Source organism: Saccopteryx leptura, chromosome 6 (assembly GCF_036850995.1).
Source record: "Saccopteryx leptura isolate mSacLep1 chromosome 6, mSacLep1_pri_phased_curated, whole genome shotgun sequence".
Taxonomy (NCBI): Eukaryota; Metazoa; Chordata; class Mammalia; order Chiroptera; family Emballonuridae; genus Saccopteryx; species Saccopteryx leptura.
Genome location: NC_089508.1, coordinates 115,882,765 through 115,903,636, shown reverse-complemented (window position 1 = coordinate 115,903,636; position 20,872 = coordinate 115,882,765). Strand labels below are relative to the sequence as shown.

The window sequence follows — 20,872 nt, the reverse complement described above, 5'->3', positions numbered from 1 at the left end:
GGGTGCCCATACATGTACAGGACTTTTTTTTTTTTTTTTAATTTATTTCAGAGAGAGGGAAAAGAGAGAGAGAGAGAGAGAGAGAGAGAAGGGGGGAGGAGCAGTAAGCATCAACTCCCATATGTGCCTTGATTGGGCAAGCCCAGGGTTTTGAACCGGCGACCTCAGCGTTCCAGGTTGATGCCTTATCAACTGTGCCACCACAGGTCAGGCCCAGAACTTTTGACTCCCTAAAAACTTAATAGCCTACTGTTGACTGGAAGCCTTACCAAAAATATAAACCGTCAATTAGCCCATATTTTGCAAGTACATGTATTATATAGACTATTCTTACAACAAAGTAAGCTAGAGGAAAAAAATATTAAGAAAATCATAAAGAACAGAAAACATATTTACTGTATTTATTGAAAAAAATTCATCTGTAAGTTGACTCAAACAGTTCAAACCCATGTTGTTCATGGGTCAACTGTACCTGTTTCACTAATCAAAAGAAATCTGAAGAGGATTTTCATTTTTACAAAATATGGCAAAAAGTGAAACTAGCATTCAGCACTTGCTTTGCAGTGAAGTTACAGAGGCAGTGTGCACCTCAAGCAGCAAGAGCGGCACCTCCGAGCTCCTGCCCTGGAAACTACCCTCAGCGTCTCAGCATTAAGACACCAAAGCTCTGAACTGTGTCTGTGAGCATTTATGCTTTATCTCAATTTATTTTGGTCATCCATTAAAAAGATGTGCTCTAAGGTAACTGCGTCTAGGCCTTAGCCATACTGGCTTAGAAAAGGTTTCATAGGAACTCTCTATTTCAAGTAGCAGGAGAAATCTATACATTGAAATATTTAAAATGTCTGTTAAGCTACATAATTTATGGTCTAAAAATTCTCTATATATTATGGTTCTGAAAAGAACAAGGCTGCCTAAATATATTTTACACTCTCATTTTTTTTTTATGGCTTTTTCTCTCAATGCTGCCAAAAAAACCAATTATAGTAAACAACTAGAATAGTTCATTCCATTTTGTTCTTTCAGTTTCTTTTGCATGTTTATGTTTCAGGAGTTTCTTAAGTCACAAATGGACTTAAGGATTCCATCAGAAACTTAAAACCTTCCCCTTAAAATAATGTGATTTGAGTTGGGGCTCAAAGATAATTTCTTCTTTTCCTTGAGGTATTTGTTTTTCTCTAGGAACCCTGAAATTCAGCCTTTTTTTGACCAACTGTACCCCGTGAGGAGAGAACATGTGAAAGTAAACATACAGGCTACTGATGTGCAATAAAAACCAAATCAGAACACCTGAGGATTCTGTGTGTGTATGTGTATCACATATAAAAAGACAGCATTTGTTATATGGACAGAGAGCTTCTATAAGATACTTTTATTACCAGCATTTTGATAATATGCACACTGGCAATATTAAAACCACAGTACTTATGTAGTTTTGTTTAATCTAGTTGTCTTTCAAGTTTACCACAAAAGTGTTTTGGTTTTGTTATTTTTTCTGAACAAGCAGTACTCTTACTATTATATTCCGAGAAACTACTATTCCAAGAACATCACTATAAAAATATTGTCCTGGCCCTGGCCGTGTGGCTCAGTGGTAGAGCGTCGGCCTGGTGTGTGGGAGTCCCGGGTTCGATTCCCAGCCAGGGAACACAGGAGAAGCGCCCATCTGCTTCTCCACCCCTCCCCCTCTCCTTCCTCTCTGTCTCTCTCTTCCCCTCCCTCAGCCAAGGCTCCACTGGAGCAAAGTTTGCCTGGGCTCTGAGGATGGCCCTGTGGCCTCTGCCTCAGGCGCTAGAATGGCTCTGATTGCGGCAGAGTGACGCCCCAGATGGGCAGAGCATCGCCCCCTGGTGGGCATGCTGGGTGGATCCCAGTCGGGCGCATGCGGGAGTCTGTCTGACTGCCTCCCCATTTCCAACCTCAGAAAAATACAACAACAACAACAAAAAAATATATATATATATATTGTCCTATATGTTAGAAATGAGTAAGTTGTTATTACCTGTTCTGGGTTCTTTCATTGGTCTACACACAGTCCACTGATTTTGATGAGGGTCATATCTTTCAATGCTTGACAAATGTGAGACACCATTATGTCCACCTACCACAAAAATAAAGCCCAGCATAACACCCACACCAAAGTGAATCCTCTTATCTGCCATAGATGCAACCATCTCCCAGGAGTCCTTACTTGGATCGTAACGCTCCACACTGCAAATATTCACAAAAGGATTAATTAAGTCACAAATTCTTTGTGTTACTCTTACTCCTACAGCAAAATTAAACCCCACCATTTGAACATTTAAAGGTTTAAATAAATAGACAGATAAAATCTGAGTAGTTTGTCCCAAATGTTGAGATTTTGCTGATGAGATTATAGGAATAAAAGCTTACCTTGTGGACCAGGTACAAAAATAGCTAAATGTTATCCCATTATATTGTCTAAGCGGCAAGGTATATCAAGTTTATACAATTTTTGAAGTCAGAAAGCCTGGGTTCAAGTGCTAGTGCTACATATCTATGGCTGAACGGACACTAGCCCTATTGCTTTGGATTTGTGTAATACTGAATAAGTCACTTCCTCTCCCATGCAAAAATGGCAATAATACAACCTCAAGGACCCATGTAAGAAAAGAGGCAAATGAGTATGCAGGTGAAAAAATTCTGAAAATTACAGACTGAATATAAATGTAATCTAAGGACACAAAGAGTCTTCTACACAGCTAAGAAAAAAAGGAGAGAAGGAAAGAAGCAGCATTTTTTTTCCTTACAGGAGAATTTATGGTAGTTTACTGCAAAGCAAACACTGCAGTTTTCCTAATGCAAAATGGCTAATCATAATAGTCTGAGAATGATTTAGGAGAATTCGGGGATTTAAGTCAAATCTACATTCCAGGGAACACTTGGCATTTCCAAGCTGTATTATGGAAATCCAAATCAAATCAGAATTTCTAAAAGAGCTTCCCTAGAAAATTCCAGAAGGCCTTTTGGCTTGTGCTTTGCCTTGAAGGGGCACAAGGAAAGCTGGGGGAACTTGTTCTGGTCTTAAACTAACCTCTCAAATAATCCTAAAGCATTTGAGAGTCAGTGACATAATTCTGGAGGTCAGAAAAGACTAGACTAGATTAGAATATAGACTAAACTGTAACTGTCTCTGAAAGGACACCAAAATAAAATCCATTAGAGCAAAACCACTGGACAAGAACAGTCAATAAACCACAGCAAAAACTTAAACTTCAAGAACATGGTCTAAAAACTAAAATATCTAACCTTTCATCTTACGAATTTCTGCCAGCAACTTTTCAAAGAATAGGAATGTATGCCTGGGACCCAAATACTTTTACTTCAATGAAGGCAACAATAAAGAAAGGGAATACTTGAGCTTACACAGAAAAAAAATTTATAGATGAGATGCTGCTGTGCCATTGTTTTCTCAGTCAGTTAACAAACCACAATGTACTCCTTCATTAAAATGCAGACAATAAATACAACACATTCCACTCTCATTAGTATTAGAGATAAAATGTTTGGAATATCAATTTCCAACAAAGGTTTAAAGCTTTAAATTTATGATGTACTGTAATATTGTGAAAGCACATAGGAATTACACTTTTCACTTTTTTAATCTATTAAGCAAATGCACTAACACACACACACACCATATGCCAACCAAAATCTAAAGTTATCTAATTTCATCTTATTTTCAGATTTATGAATTTTAAACTCTATCCATTCATATTGATTGAATAAATACAAAATTTAATCAGGCATTTGATTCTTAGGTTTGTGTTAAATCCCCCAAGTAAAACAATTACAAGTATGCTGATGGAGCAGATTAAATTTCCAAAATGTCTATTACTATTACTTTAAAAATTATAAAGGATTAATTTATACAAACAAATAGTTTAAAAACCAGAAATCCTTGTTAATAATACTTTAAAAATCTACAGCCTGATTAAGTTAAATACCTGTTCATGTGGGCAGGACCATACCCACCAATGGCATATATCATCCCGTCCAGCACAGCTGCGGCAAAACAACTTCGTGTTGTTGTCATTGGTGCCATAGGCTCCCATCTTCTTAGTTTGGGGATATATTTCTCTACAGATTGTAAATACGACTGTCCATCATAACCACCTAAAGCATAAAGTTCTCCTGCCAGTACTGCTACTCCAAGGGTACTTCGGTTCTCATTCATTCTCTCGAGAGAAGTCCAGGTATTTGTATCAGGATTCCAACATTCTACTGAATTGTCATGTTTTCTGATCGTAAAATCAGGACGCACGTCAGTTTCAATACCACCTATAACATACACTTTTTGGTCTAAAACGCAGATTCCAAATTCATAGCGAGGAATGTTTAGGGGTGCCAAACCAATCCAAGAGTCACTCTGAGGAAAATACATCTCCACGCTAGAGAATAAGCAGAAAAAATTAAATTTTAAAAATAAAAATGGTCCATAAACAAACAAATGTGTTTCATCTCATTACTAAACAGGAACATGAAATTGAAACCACAATAAACCATGACACACTTTCCAGACTGGGAAAAATTTAAAGTTAGATAATAAGTATTGGCAAGGATGTGGAGCTAGGAATGAATACTCTGTTGATGAGAGTATAAACTGATAAAACTATTCTGGAAAACATTTTCACATCTTCCGGTAAAAGATATACATACACATATTTGACTCAGCAATTTCACTCCTATTTATGCATTCTACTGAATGCCTATTACAGTCAGGTTTGCACCAGGACACATGTACAGAAATGCTCATAGCAGCATAACATAATCATCTGTTAAAAGGAGAATGGATAAACAGGATGGTATATCCATCCTATGACTAAGCAATTCCATTTCCAGATATGTACCCAAGAGAAATGTATACATGTGTACATGTACAAGGATGTTGACAAAAGCATTACTTACAATCCAGTTAAAAACTGGATGTTTTTAAATGTTACAAATGTTCATCAACCAAAAATGAATAAACTGTGGCATATCAAATAAGAGAGTACCACATAGCAATGAAAATGAACAAACACAGTTACATGCAACAGGATAAAACTTATACACATAATGGTGAGGGAAAGAAGCCTGTTGGCTCAGTGGTAGAGTGTTGGCCTAGCATATGGTTATCCTGGGTTCTATTCCTGATCAGGGCACACAGGAGAAGCAACCTTCTGCTTCTCCACCCCTCTCTGCCCCCTTCTCTCTTTTTCTCTCCCCCCTTCCCCAGCCATGGCTTGATTGATTGGCCCAAGGTGCTGAGGATGGCTCCATGGCCTCCACATCAGGTGCTAAAAATAGCTTGGTTGCAAAGCAAAGGAGCAATGCCTCAGATGAGCAGTCGATCTCCATATAGGGGGCTTGCTGAGTAGATCCCGGTAGAAGCACATGTGGGAGTCTGTCTCTCTGCTTCCCCTGCTTACACTTAATTTAAAAAAAAAAGATATTTAGAATTATATGTAATGATATTTAACTAATATGATATACCTCATGCCAATAATCAATGTCTTTAAGAACAGTAAACAATTCATGTAGTCACCATAACAAATGTTTTTACCTGAAGCCCAATTTCAACAATACTAGTTTTAGGCTACAGTTAAGACTTACATTGAAGCTTTCTAAAAAGATACAGAATATCAGTTGACATTGCTAAAATATCAATAGTTTCCTACCATTGAAGTGGGAAAAGCAATCTACCAAATTTTTGGAAATGGCCAGAAAGAAATTCAATTTTCTGAAATACATCAAACACAAAACTTTCATGAACCAACCCCATTCCAGGAGTTAGCAAAGGTAACATCCAGCTGTATTTTCAATGTATAAAAGTTATTTTTATAATGTTCTAAATCAAGGATTGGCAAATGACAGTTATAGGCAAAATTCAGCCCACCAGGTATTTCTGTAAATAAAGTTTTATTGGAACCCAACTTTCCTAATTTGTTTATGTATTGCCTATGGCTTCTATCGCACATGGCACATGAGCAGTTATGCCAGAGATCATACGACAAAGAAAGTACTTTTTACTATTGTCATTAAAAATTTTATATGGAAGAGCATGGCCTGAGGTGGCACAGTGTATAGAGTGTTGACCTGGAGCACTTAGGTCACTGGTTTGAGGCCCAGGGCTTACCCAGTCAAGGCACATACAATAAGAAATCAATGAACAACTAAAGTGAAACAACTATAAATTGCAACTTCTTGTACCACCCCTCCTCTCTCTGTAAAATCAATAAATAAAATCTTTTTTAAAAAATCAATAAAAAAAATTTTATATGGAGAAATTACATGTAAAGTCCATGATTTGTATCAGTATCCTATTTTTTATTTCTTTGGCGGTCCTTCTAATTAAATTAATTAATTCAAACCTAATCTTGTTCTGTCTCCTTCATCATAAATTTCCCTCTGTTACATCCGTCTAAGACTCACTCTTGACACTTGTCTCAGTCACGTGATACATTTATTCATCCCACCCTAAAGGCCGGTCCATGAAAATATTTTCTGACATTAAACCGGTCCATGGCCCAAAAAGGGTTGGGGACCACTACTGTAGAGAATGGACAGCAATGTGATTAAAACAATCAGATAAGAAAAAAAACAAAAAGAAGCAAATTTTAAAAACTACAAAAATCAAACTATTTAAAAAATATGGAAAACACATTTAAATAAGTATAAAATCTGTTAATGTCAATCCTTCTATTTACCTATCCAAACAGGCAAACAGTCCAGACTTTCCTCCTACGGCACAAAGTACTTTGGGAGCACAGCGAGGTCGCGTCATCAAGACTGTCTGATGAGAGAGTCTATGTTCAGGCATAAAGTGGTACTTTAGAGCTTCATTCAGAAGATGTTTACAAGTGCGATCATCACGAATAAGATGATTTGCTTCATACAGTCTAGTGAGAAACTTAACACTCAACAATGGTAATCGCACGCTGTTAAGTAGCTGTGCTAAGTATTTCTGGCGTTCTTGTACATCATAATTGATCCAAGACTCAAGTGCATAAAAAACAGCCTCTTCCGTAGCTACATTCAAACAGTCATTGGAAACAATTTCATCTAAATCCGCATGTGTAAGCTCAAAAAACTCTTCAGTCTGGCAAACAGCTTCAAAATTCTGGCATATGTATTTAGTGGCTGCCAAATAAAGGTCATGACAACCATATGTCTCTGCAAAACGAGAAATTCCAATACAATTACCAGGATCAAGCTGGCTTTCAAGAAATGTACAACATTCCTTCAGGACAAGTTTTATCTGGAGTAGGTTTGCGGCCGGAAGGAGAGATTCAACTGTGTCCTGCGAAATAAAAATGGTCCCCGTGTAAGCATATTCCACAATGGCCTGTAGAGCAGTTTCATCAATGCACTGAAACTTGACCTCACTGTTCTCTTTTTCAGAAAGGTTTCCAGTGAACATAGCTTTGAAATATGGGCTGATGCTGGCAAGGACCACTTTGTGAGCATGGACTTTAACATCACCTACTCGAAGAATGATGTCACAGAGTTCGTGATGTTGACGAAGAAGATTCAGACCCTGCAGAAGTTGTTCAGAATGTAAGTGGGTTAAATTAGCAAGCATGTAGGTTGGGGATGTGTGGTCCATCTACAGAAAAACAAAAAGCACAGTTAATTCAAAATAATCTTGCCAATAAGATTTCTTTTCCTAATAGTACAAAATAATAAGATGTGTTGTTTTTTGGTTTTTAAATACTTTATGCTATATGGCAAACAGGGTCTTATAAAGTCAAAAGGGAAGTTACCAGTTATATAATTCAAGCCTTTTAAGTATGGATATTAAGAAACAGTGGCCAAGCCCTGGTTGGATAGCATGGCTGATTCGAGTGTTGTTCTGATTTGCAAAGACTGCAGGTTAAATCCCCGGTCAGGGCACATACAGGAACAGGCTGATGTTTCTGTCTGTCTGTCTCTCTCTCCCTCCCGTCTTCTCTCTCTAAAATCAATAAATATATTAAAAAAAAAAAAGAAGTAGAGGCCCAATGCTTATGTGTTATGCCTCAAACCACAAAGGTCTCTTGACAATAGACTTTTAACTCAGAACCCCGCCAACTCTGTTTACCTTCATTAAATTCAAGTCCGAGCTATCACTGTTACAAAATACAAATGTAAAAAAAAAAATTCCTTAAATAAAAACTAGTTTGGAAACAATGCTAGTAGCTACTTGGCTATTTTGCAAACCTGTGCCAACCCAATAAATTTAATTAATAAAAATGATATCATTGTCTGCCAATCTAGTCAACAGGTGCTTTGATTGGAAAGGAATCTCATAGTAACGCACATAATTTACCCAAAGACTTATTAATTACTTTATAAACGGTGCTAAACTTAACAAAGGTACCACTACTGTCAACTAATTCAATGACAATATAAATTTAACGTGGAATGACCTGGCCAGATAACTCAGATGGTTAGATCATTGTCCAGAAGCGCAGAGGTTGCTGGTTCGATCCCCAGTCAGGGAACATACAAGAACAGATATTCATGTCTCCCTCTTTCTCTCAAAATCAATAAAATAAACATTCACTAGACCATATCTACCCAACTGTTGATCATAATTTCAGATCATATTCAATTTACTTTCTAGTATGTGCTTTTGAAAGATAAAAATGAATAAAAAATCGGAGAGAAGAAAAGAGATAAGGAAAAATGAAAAGAAGAAAAAGTGAAAGGTAATAAGGACCGTGGTAGGCTAAATAATAGTTCTCCAAAAAGATGTCCACACTCTAATCCCAGTGGTGGAGATTCAGCTGGTTTGCATCAATTTGGCAGAACCGATAACTAATTTTTTGTTGAGTTTGGTGAACCGTTTGTTAAAATGGCACTTGTAATCAGGGTTCTCTGTAAGGTGGGCACTGGGGTAGTCGCCCAACTTGGAGATCACAAATTTATATTCCTTACTCTTTTTTAACGTTCATCCATGCAACAACATATTCTAAGTGCCCGTAGTAATGTTCATGCCATCCATAGGTGAAATATGCTTGTAATATTTATTTTTTCATTTCATAAAACTCATTATCTCTTTGATGAAGTATTACATTTTATTCCGTCATGTCTGTTACTTCAGTAAACAAACATATAATGTATGTTTGTTTGGTTTTTTGGGGTGTTTTTTTTTTGCATTTTTCCAAAGCTGGAAACGGGGAGGCAGTCAGACAGACTCCCGCATGCGCCCGACCGGGATTCACGCGGCATGCCCACCAGGGGGCGATGCTCTGCCTCTCCGGGGCATCGCTCTGTTGCCACCAGAGCCATTCTAGCGCCTTAGGCAGAGGCCACCAGAGCCATCCTCAGCGCCCTGGCCATCTTTGCTCCAATGGAGCCTTGGCTGTGGGAGGGGAAGAGAGAGACAGAGAGGAAGGAGAGGGAGAGGGGTAGAGAAGCAGATGGGCGCTTCTCCTGTGTTCCCTGGCCGGGAATTGAACCCAGGACTTCTGCATGCCAGGCCAATGCTCTACCACTGAACCAACCGGCCAGGGCCAACAAACATATAATGTAAAGAGAAAAGGTGCCAAACAACCAGGGGGTGACAAGTTGTCACTGGAAATTTTTTTTTTTAATCTAGTGAGAGGCAGGGAGGCAGACAGACTCCCCGCATATGCCTCAATCAGGATCTACCCAGCAACTCCCATTTGGGACCACTGCTCCATTGCTCGGCAACAAAGCCATTTTAGTGCCAGAGGTGAGGCCATGGAGCCTTCCTCAGTGCCTGGGGCCAACTTGCTCATTCGAGCCAAGGCTGTGGGAGTGGAAGAGGAAGGGGGGGGGTGAAGTAGAGAAGCAGAGAGTCGCTTCCCCTGTGCCCTGACCGGGAATTGAACCCGGGACTTGAACATGCCAGGCCAACACTCTACTGCTGAGCCAACCAGCCAGAGCTGAAATATCTTAACAGTTTCATTGGTTTTTTGTCAGGTATTATTTAATATTTTTCCATTAATATTTTAAAACTCTTTCTTATAACATAATCTAGTTTTGTGTACCTCTTTTATTGTTCTTATTTAAGTATTAAATGCATGAAATAATATACCTTTTAGTATATATATTTTTTTATACTTAAAACAGTCATTAGGGCAGACCACTGCCTAATCCCTGGACTTTTTTTTTTTTTTTTTTTTTTTTATTCATTTTAGAGAGGAGAGAGAGAGGGAGAGAGAGACAGAGAGAGAGAGAGAGAGACAGAGAGACAGAGATAGGGGGGAGGAGCTAGAAGTATCAACTCCCATATGTGCCTTGACCAGGCAAGCCCAGGGTTTCGAACCGGCGACCTCAGCATTTCCAGGTCAACGATTTATCCACTGCACCACCACAGGTCAGGCCTCCCTGGACTTCTGAATGTTAATTTACATGACAGAAAAAGACTTTGCTGGTATGATTAAGGATTCTGAAATGGGGATATTATCCTGGGTTATCTAGGTGAGCCCTAAATCGCTATCCTTATTAGAAGGACAGAGAAGATCTAGGACAAACAGGAAAAGAAGGTAATGTGGCCACACAGACAGTGAGGAAACTATAAACCAAGTAATACTGGAAGCCACCAGAGCAGGAAGAGTCAAGGAACACATGCTCCCCTAGCGCCTCCAAAGGTTGTACAGTCCTGCCAACAACTTAATTTTAACCCAGTAATACTAGTTTTAGACGTCTGGCCTCTAGAATTGTGAGAGAATACCGTATTTCCCCATGTATAAGACGTACCTTTTTTCAAAAAATTTGGGGTCTAAAAACTGGGTGCGTCTTATACAGTGTTTGTAGATTTTTTTACTTGCATTTCCCACTTTTCACGCTTGTTTTTGTGCTCACTGTTGAAGACAGTGATTCGTCATCAGACACAGATGAGGACAAGCTAATGGATGGGAATTTAGACAATGATGAGTTGTGTGAATTTTATGATGAATAAAACTTGAGTTCAATAACTTTATGTAATACATCCTTTTTCAAATTTTGGGCCCCAAAATTAAGGCGCATCTTATACATGGGTGTGCCTTATACGTGGGGAAATACAGTACGTTTCTGGGTTTTTTTTAAGCAATTGAGTTCGTAGTGATTTGTTATGTCAGCCATAAGAAATTAAAACATAAGTTCTTCAAACTCAATTATAGCAGCTGTTTAGAACAGATAAAACATAATACACCTACTTCCTTCCTATCTCATTCATACCTCAAAAATAAGTGGGAATAATAAAAAAGCATAAGATTTAGTTCCTATTTTTAAAGTATTATCAATAAATTAAAACAGTTCCAATATTGCCTGGCCAATAGTGCAGTGGATAGAGCACTGACCTAGGATGCTGAGGACCCAGGTTGGAAACCCTAAGCTCACCAGCTTGAGCTTGGGGTTGCTGGCTTGAATGTGGGATCATAGTCATGACCACATGATTGCTGGCTTGAGGCCAAAGTCACTGGCTTGAGCAACGGGTCACTGGCTTGGGTGAAGGAAGCCCCCCCCCCCACCCCCCCGCAAAGGCAAGTATGAGAGAGCAATCAATGAACAACTTAAGTGCTACAACTATTTGTTGATACTTCTTATCTTTCCCTTCCTGTCTGATCTCTTTCTCTCACTAAAAAAAGTAAAGAAAAAATAAATAGTCCCAACACTATTAATATAAATGTTGATAGGAGTAAGAGCATATAGCACTTCATTCCTGTGCATTCCTGTGCCTTTTTAAATTAAAAAAAATTTTTAAATTTATTTTAGAGATACAGAGGAAGGGAGAGAGATAGAAACAGAAACATTGATCTGTCCCTCTATGTGCTCTGAGTGGGGACTGGAAACCACAACCTTTGTATATTGGGATGATGCTCCAACCAACAGAGCTACCCAGCCAGGGCTCCTGTGCATTTTTAAGTGGAAATATCCAAATATTAAAATTTTTATCTTTTTAAAATTTTTATCTAGAACTTCATCATTTCACATTTTTCAATTAAATTTTAAGTCTGTTAATGAATGTATCAATATGGTCATCCTACAGTTGATATTACCAACCTCCACTTCTGGTCTTTCCAAATTATTCTACACATATCTATCAGAATAATTCTCAATCATGGTATGAACAAATCTCAAGAAACTCCTGGGTCTTCCAGTAGGTACTTAATTTCAGAACAAAATTTGGTAAGACAATAGAAACTAAAAGGTATAAGTTTAGATCTGGATTTGTTCTTCAACATATTACAGTTGACCTTTGAAACCTATTTAACTTCTTTAAGCCTCAGTTTAATAGAAAAGGTTAATATCTAAACTGAAAAGTAAAAAACTGAACAAAGCAAACAGACATAAAAAATAAGGGATGGGATTAAGAAAGCACTCCTGCCTACTTTACACCATGAACTTTACCTTCTCTCATCTTTATTTTCCTTACCTGAAAATGAGATCATAATAATTACCTAAACTATGTACCTCACAAGGTTGGGTTCATTTTTAGTATAAGAAATATATAGTGATAGAACCTTACATTAAACTAATTTTTGTATATCCAGTGCAAGTTCGGTAAGTTGCCATTTAACATATGATATGAGAACATGATAAAATATTGATCTGTAAATATATATATACACACACACATATATATATATACACACAACGTGTGTGTGTGTGTGTGTGTGTGTGTGTGTGTTTCCCAAAAGACTGGGCTCTGGAATCAGGCTCCTAGGGTTACAATACTGTCTGGACCAGGCGTCCCCAAACTGCGGCCCCCCGAGGCCATTTATCTGGCCCCCCGCCACACTTCTGGAAGGGGCACCTCTTTCATTGGTGGTCAGTGAGAGGAGCACTGTATGTGGCGGCCCTCCAACGGTCTGAGGGACAGTGAACTGGCCCCCTGTGTAAAAAGTTTGGGGACCCCTTGTCTGGACTATTTTAAATAGCTATGTGACCTTGGGAAAGTGATCTTAAAGTCTCAGTTTTGTGTATACAGACAAAACAGTATACATAAACCATAATTGTTAGATGCTATTTATTATTATCATCATCCTTAAAAAGGCTTTGTTTTTGCGAGTTAAACCCATATGACTCCCTTCCATGCTTACGAAAAAAGAAACAAAGCTTACTTACTATCAAGCAAACAAATACAACCAGGTCAAGGCCAAAGTCTGACTAATTTGACCAATTAAAGATACCGTGAGCCACTTTTAAATTTAGACAGCTTATTATTTACAGACAGTGAAAAGAAGAGTAAGCCAAAGACTAAGCTCCCTAGATCCTTGTTCCACAAATCAGGAAGCTCAATACCAAGGAAAGAGAGCTGGATGACAGCAATTCAAATTGTAGAGAATCCAAACTAGACTGTAGCTAAGCAGTTTTATATTTTTCAGCTCTCTTCTGTGAGATGTGAGAAACAAAGGCCCCAGATGGCATCACAACCAAGGAGGTGCAGAGAAACTGTCTTATGAACAACTCCCAGGGTGACTGAGAGGCAAGTGGAGACGGCCTTGAGCAGCTCTTTAAAGGCCTTCCAACTTCTCATGTTCCCAGAGAATCACAAGGTATTCCACGACACAGATAAAGTATGGTCTGCTTTACAAGCTTCTGCCTGTGTGGACACATACAAGGTCACCAGAGTGGCAAGATGAAGCTGTTTTCCTGCACATATACCTTCTATAGTATTTCTCCTTTATGTCACATTGCTTTTCTCCCTCCCCTCCAAATAATAAAAAAGATCAAAGTTTTTAAAAACATTCTTAAGAAAGGGTACTAGTAAAAATGACATTGTAAAAGACCACTCATATATAACTTCTATTATAATACTAGGTACAAATGACATAATGTCTACTTCCTTTAAGAACTATTGAGCCTGACCAGACGGTGGCACAGTGGATAGAGCATTGAACTGGGATGCAGAGGACCCAGGTTCAAAACCCTGAGATCACCAGCTTGAGTGCAGGCTCACCAACTTGAGAGTGGGGTCGCTCTGGCTTGAGCATGGGATCATAGAGATGACCTCATGGTCACTGGTTTGAGCCCAAGGCCCAAGGTCACTGGCATAAACAAGGGGTCACTCACTCTGCTGTAGACCCCTGGTCAAAGCACATATGAGAAAGCAATCAATGAACAACTAAGGAGACTAAGGAGCTACAATGAAGAATTGATGCTTCTCATCTCTCTCCCTTCCTGTCTGTCTGTCCTTCTTTCTGTCCTTCTCTCTGTCTCTGTCACACACACACACACAAAAACTACTGAGAATAAAGTTTAAAGAGATGATACTTTTGCCTCACTGGTGGTGGCACAGTGGAAAGAGCATTACACTGGGACACTGAGGTACCACTTTCGAAATGCCAAGGTCTTGAGCTCAGGGTTGCCGGCAAGAGTGTGAAATTATTGTACAATGCCATCGTTGCTGGCTTGAAGCCCAAGATCACTGGCTTCAGCCACACACATCCCCCCTCCCCCATCAAGGCACATATGAGAAGCAATCAATGAACAACTAAAGTGATGCAACGAGTTGTTGCTTCTCATCTCTCACCCTTCCTGTTTCTCCTTCTCTCTCTTTTAGTGAGAAAGAGAGAGAGTGGGGGAGAGAGAGAAATTATACTTTTAATACTTACTGGAAGCAATTCAAACTAAAAACTTTAAAAGGGTGAGGCAAAACTAGGGAACTCAAAATAAATTACACTGGAGGTTTACTATAAAGTCATTCTTACATATTTTAATATAAGCCCTCTCCTCTCTCAAGAAATCTTTTTGACTTAAGAGAAACATACAGAACTTGAACTTTTTAAAACCAGGCCCTCAAAATATAATCTTTGTAACAGCAACTTCAGCATTACCTGGAACCAGGTAGAAATGCAAATTCTTGAGGCTAGCCACACACCAAAGGAATGAGACACTAGATTAGTGAGGAAGAAGTAAGTAATTTGTGATTTATGACCTCTGGGAACTCTTATGCATGCTAATATATGAAAACCAGTTAAAATATTTCTTGCACAAGTATAAATGTTTAAAACATAATTGTAAACTGGAGACAAGATGGCGATGGAGTAGGCGGATGTACCAACTTCCACCTCCCAGAACTAAAGTGGATTACAAACTAATTTTAAGAACCATCATCTGGAAAAACCAACTTTGGACTAAACTAAGAAGACTCTTCAACCAAAGAACACTGAAGAAGGCACACCGAGACTGGTAGGAAAAGTGGAAACGCAGAGAGGGCTGCCCAGCTCCCCGGAGTGAACGGCAGCGGGAGAGACTCGCATGGCAGGAAGTGAGTTTAGCAGAGAGGGGAGGGTCCTGAGTCCCAGGATCAAAGCCCCAGCCTGCAGCCCAAGAGCCTAGAAGAGGCGTATGGACAGTATTTAGCTGGAAACAAGACAGGATACTGTTTGTGAGAAAGAGACAGATTTCTCAGACCCAGGATTCTTCTTAAAGGGACTGCACAGAAAACTTCTCTCACAATCAATCACCCAGGGCTCCAGGGGACAATGAGAGAGGGGAGGACCGGAGTAGCAGGAAGAGAGTGTAATCTAGAAGGCACAGGGAGAAACACTTTAAGGGACAGCCACCCTAAACCCTGGGACGAGTCACTCCCAAAATCTGAAGTGAATATTTCCCCTGGAAATAGCAATACCAGCAAAGGGAAGCAGGAACACCAGCCAAACAAGCTCTCCCGTGGCACTCAGAGCAGAGTCGCTTAGAAGGAGGTAGCTTTCGGGACCACAGTACTGAGTGTTAGGGTCTGAGCTGCAGCGCACCCACCCACACGGCTGAGGGCTCGCCGGAAGGCAGTGGAGGCGGGACGTGGAAGCGCGGTTCTGTCGGCAAGGGCAGAAGCCGGCTAGCCACCACTGAGGCCCAGGTGTGAGCTCAGTCTTGCACAGCTGGGGAGGAGGGGGCGTGCAAAAGTAGCCAAGCCCAGCTACAGGTTGCATGCAATCCAGACTGTGGGGGGGGGGGGAAGGGCGGGAGCCCAGGAAGAGGCGGAGACCCGCCCTTGAGCAAGGGCACAGGAGCACAGCCTTGCCCCGCCCGTGGAACTGAAGCTTATGGCTTGACTGGGGAGCCAGCTCCTCCCGTGGGGATGGAGCCAAAAGTCCAGAATAGACCAAGTCCCGCTACTGAGCGTGGATGTGCAGTCCCACCCAGCCTGTGGAGCCAAGGCTTGCAGCTCTCCCACAAACGGGCTCCTCCTGCAAGGGTGGGGTGAAAGCCCAGAATGAGGCGGAGACCCACAGCTGAGCAAAGGTGCTCACCACTGCCCTCAGGGTCGAGCATAACGCCACCCGCAGGGGCGGGGCGAAGGCCAAGGCCACTGAGGCTTGTATACCCGAGCACGTGATCACAGCCACTCCTGTAAAGGAGAGGCGGAAACCATAGCAACAGCCCCAGTGTGCAGGAACCAGCAACGTCCATACCTGAACGCCCTAGGCAGCAACAGCAGAGGGGGTGGTGGGCCTGCAGACAGACCACACCTAGGAACACAGAGGCCTCACCCAGTGGACTTCAGTGGCCAAAACATTCTTTTACACAGACAAAACGAGAAAGCAGAAAAATGCAACACAAATGAATCAAGAGAAATCCTCAGAAAAGTACCTGAATGAGTCAGATATAACCAAATTACAGGATGCAGAGTTTAAAATAACGATTGTAAGGATGCTAAAAGATCTTCGAACAATACATGGTCATTACGAACACCTAAATAAAGAGATAGCAAATATAAAAAAGGACATTGAAATAATAAAAAAGAATCAGTCAGAAATGACAAATACAATATCAGAAATAAAGAACAGTCCTGGCCGGTTGGCTCAGTGGTAGAGCATCGGCCTGGCGTGCAGGGGACCCGGGTTCGATTCCCGGCCAAGGCACATAGGAGAAGCACCCATTTGCTTCTCCACCCCCCCTCCTTCCTCTCTGTCGCTCTCTTCCCCTCCCGCAGCCAGGGCTCCATTGGAGCGAGAATGGCCCGGGCACTGGGGATGGCTCCTTGGCCTCTGCTCCAGGCGCTAGAGCGGCTCTGGTCGCAGCAGAGCGATGCCCCGGAGGGGCAGAGCGTCGCCCCCTGGTGGGCAGAGCATTGCCCCTGGTGGGCGTGCTGGGTGGATCCCGGTCGGACGCATGCCGGGTGGATCCCGGTCGGACGCATGCGGGAGTCTGTCTGACTATCTCTCCCTGTTTCCAGCTTCAGAAAAATACAAAAAAAAAAAAAAAAAAAAAAAAAAAAAGAAAGAAATGAAGAACACAATAGAAGGAATTAAAAGCAGAATGGATGAAGCTGAGAATTGAGTCAGCATGTTAGAGGACAAGATAAATACAGGCATGGAAGCAGAGCAGAAAAAAGAAAAGAGACTCAAAAAGTCTGAGGAAACTCTAAGAGAGCTCTGTGACAACATGAAGAGAAATAACATCCGCATCATAGGGATTCCTGAAGAAGAGAAAGAGGAAGGGATAGAGACTTTATTTAAACATATCATAGCTGAAAACTTACATAAATTAAGGCAGGAAAACATCTCACAAGGTCAAGAAGCACAGAGAACTACATTAAAGAGAAACCCAAAGAAATCTATACCAAGACACATCATAATTAAAATACCAAAGCTAAGTGATAAAGAGAAAAATATTAAAAGCTGCTAGAGAAAAAAAGACTATCACCTACAAAGGAGACCCCATAAGGATGACTTCCGACTTCTCAACAGAAACACTTGTTGCAAGAAGGGAATGGCAAGAAATATTCAAAGTAATGCAAAACAAGAGCCTACAACCAAGACTACTTTATCCAGAAAGACTATCGTTAAAAGTTGAAGGAGACGGAGGACCCAGGTTCAATTCCCGGCCAGGGCACACAGGAGAAGTGCCCATTTGCTGCTCCACCCCTCCGCTGCGCTTTCCTCTCTGTCTCTCTCTTCCCCTCCCGCAGCCAAGGCTCCATTGGAGCAAAGATGGCCCAGGCGCTGGGGATGGCTCTGTGGCCTCTGCCTCAGGCGCTAGAGTGGCTCTGGTCGCAACATGGCGACGCCCAGGATGGGCAGATTATCGCCCCCTGGTGCGCAGAGCGTCGCCCCATGGTGGGCGTGCCGGGTGGATCCCGGTCGGGCACATGCGGGAGTCTGTCTGACTGTCTCTCCCTGTTTCCAGCTTCAGAAAAATGAAAAAAAAAAAAAAAATTGAAGGAGAAATAAAAAGCTTTCCAGACAAAAAAAACCTTAAGGAATTCATTACAACCAAACCAAGGCTGCAAGAAATGCTAAGGGGCCTGCTGTAAACAGATCAAAGGAGAAAAGAATATAGCAAAAGAGGAATACAGTTTTAAAGAATAAAATAGCAATAAACAATTACATATCAATAATAACCTTAAATGTAAATGGATTAAATGATCTGATCAAAAGACATAGGGTAGCTGCATGGATAAGAAAACAGTACCCATACATATGCTGTCTACAAGAGACACACCTTAAAACAAAAGATGCACATAGACTAAAGGTAAAAGAATGGAAAAAAAATATTTCACGCAAATGGAAATGAAAAAAAGATGGGGTAACAATATTAATATCAGACAAAATGGACTTTAAAACAAGACTATAGTAAGAGATAAAGAAGGTCACTACATAATGATAAATGGAGCAATACAACAGAAATTATAACCGTTACAAATATCTACGCACCTAATATAGGAGCACCTAAATATATAACGCAGACTTTGATGGATTTGAAGGGTGAGATCAACAGCAATACTGTAATAGTAGGGGATTTCAATACCCCACTAACATCACTAGATAGATCCTCAAGAAAGAAAACAAAGAAACAGCTGACTTAAAGGACATACTAGATCAACTCGATTTAATAGATATCTTCAGAACCTTTCACCCTAAAGCAGCAGAATATACATTTTCAAGTGTTCATGGTACCTTCTCTAGGATAGACCACATGTTAGGTAATAAAAGCGGCCTCAACAAATTTAAGAAGATTGAAATCATATCAAATACTTTCTCTGATCACAATGGCATGAAACTAGAAATCAACCACAATAGAAAAACTGAAAAATACTCAAACAATTGGAAACTAAATAGCATGTTATTAAATAACGAATGGGTTAACAATGAGATCAAAGAAGAAATTTAAAAATTCCTAGAAACAAATATTAACGAGTATACATCAACTCAAAATTTATGGGACACAGTAAAAGCAGTCCAGAAAGGGAAGTTCATAGCATTACAGGCATACTTCAAGAAGCTAGAAAAAGCTCAAATAAACAACTTGACCCTGCATCTAAAAGAACTAGAAAAAGAATAGCAAGTAAAGCCCAGAGCTAGTAGAAGGAAGGAAATAATAAAGATCAGAGCATAAATAAATGATAAAGAGGCTAAAGAAACAATACAGAGGATCAATGAAACCAGGAGCTGGTTCTTTGAAAAGGTAAACAAGATAGATGAACCTTTAACCAGACTCACCAAGAAAAAGAAAGAGGACTCAAATAAATAAAATTAGAAATGAAAGTGGAGAAATAAAAACTGACACAACAGAAATACAAAATATTGTAAGAAAATACTATGAAGAACAGTACGCCAAAAAGCTAAACAACCTAGATGAAATGAACAAACTCCTTGAAACATATAATCTTCCAAAAATTAAACTGGAAGAATCAGAAAACCTAAACAGACCAATTACAACAAATGAGATTGAAACAGTTATCAAAAAACTCCCAACAAAGAAAAGTCCTAGGCCTGATGGCTTCACAAGTAAATTCTACCAAATATTCAAAGAAGAACTAACTCAATCCTTCTCAAGCTATTTCAAAAATTCAAGAGGAAGGAAGACGTCCAAGCTTCTTTTATGAGGCGAGCATAATTCTGATTCCAAAACCAGGCAAAGACAACACAAAGAAAGAAAATTATAGGCCAATATCCCTGACAAATTTAGATGCTAAAAACCTCAACAAAATATTAGCAAACTGGATCCAGCAATATATGAAAAAAATCATACACCATGATCAAATGGGATTTATTCTTGGGAAGCAAGGCTGGTACAATATTCTCAAATCAATCAATGTGATTCATGACATAAACAAAACAAAAGAGAAAAACCACATGATAATTTCAATAGATGCAGAAAAGCATTTAATAAAATCGAGCACCCATTCATGATCAAAACTCTCAGCAAAGTGGGAATACAGGGAACATACCTCAACATGATAAATGCCATCTATGACAAACCCACAGCCAACATCATACTCAGTGGGCAAAAATTAAAAGCAATCCCTTTAAGATCAGGAACAAGGCAGGGGTGCCCCCTTTTCACCGCTTTTATTCAACATAGTTCTGGAAGTCCTAGCCACAGCAATCAGACAAGAAAAAGAAATAAAAGGCATCCAAATTGGAAAAGAAGAAGAAAAACTATCATTATTTGCAGATGATATGATATTGTATATAGAAAACCCTAAAGTCTCAGTCAAAAAACTACTAGACCTGAAAAATGAATTCAGCAAGGTAGCAGGATATAAAATTAATACTCAGAAATCAAAGGCATTTTTATACACTAAAAATGAACTGTCAGAAAGAGAAATTAAGGAAGCAATCCCCTTTACCACTGCAACCAAAAAAATAAAGTACCTAGGAAAAAATTTAACCAGGGAGATTAAAGACTTGTACTTGGAAAATTATAAAACATTGATAAAAGAAATCAGGGAAGATTCAAACAAGTGGAAGCATATACCGTGCTCATGGTTAGAAAGAATAAACATCATTAAAATGTCTACATTACCTAAAGCAATTTATAAATTCAATGCAATACCAATTAAAATACCAGTGACTTACTTCAAAGATATAGAAAACATATTCCAAAACTTTATATGGAACCAAAAGAGAACACGAATAGCCTCAGCAATCTTGAAAAGGAAGAATAAAGTGGGAGGTATCACACTTCCGGATATCAAGTT

General features: G+C 39.8%; 1 protein-coding gene across 7 annotated transcripts in view; it reads right to left on the bottom strand.

Moving 5' to 3' along the window:
* The window catches only part of KLHL28 (kelch like family member 28), a 50,732-nt gene that overhangs the window by 6,221 nt on the left and 23,639 nt on the right, over positions 1-20,872 (bottom strand). For 3 of the 7 annotated variants that reach the window (XM_066388496.1, XM_066388497.1, XM_066388494.1), the window contains exons 2-4: positions 6,711-7,609; positions 3,969-4,412; positions 2,003-2,211 (exon numbers count right to left, since the gene is read on the bottom strand). In XM_066388496.1, coding sequence (XP_066244593.1) covers positions 2,003-2,211; positions 3,969-4,412; positions 6,711-7,609 — 1,552 coding nt within the window. The remainder of the gene's footprint in view (positions 1-2,002; positions 2,212-3,968; positions 4,413-6,710; positions 7,610-20,872) is intronic. The other 4 variants (XM_066388499.1, XM_066388495.1, XM_066388500.1 and 1 more) reach the window with 3 other exon arrangements.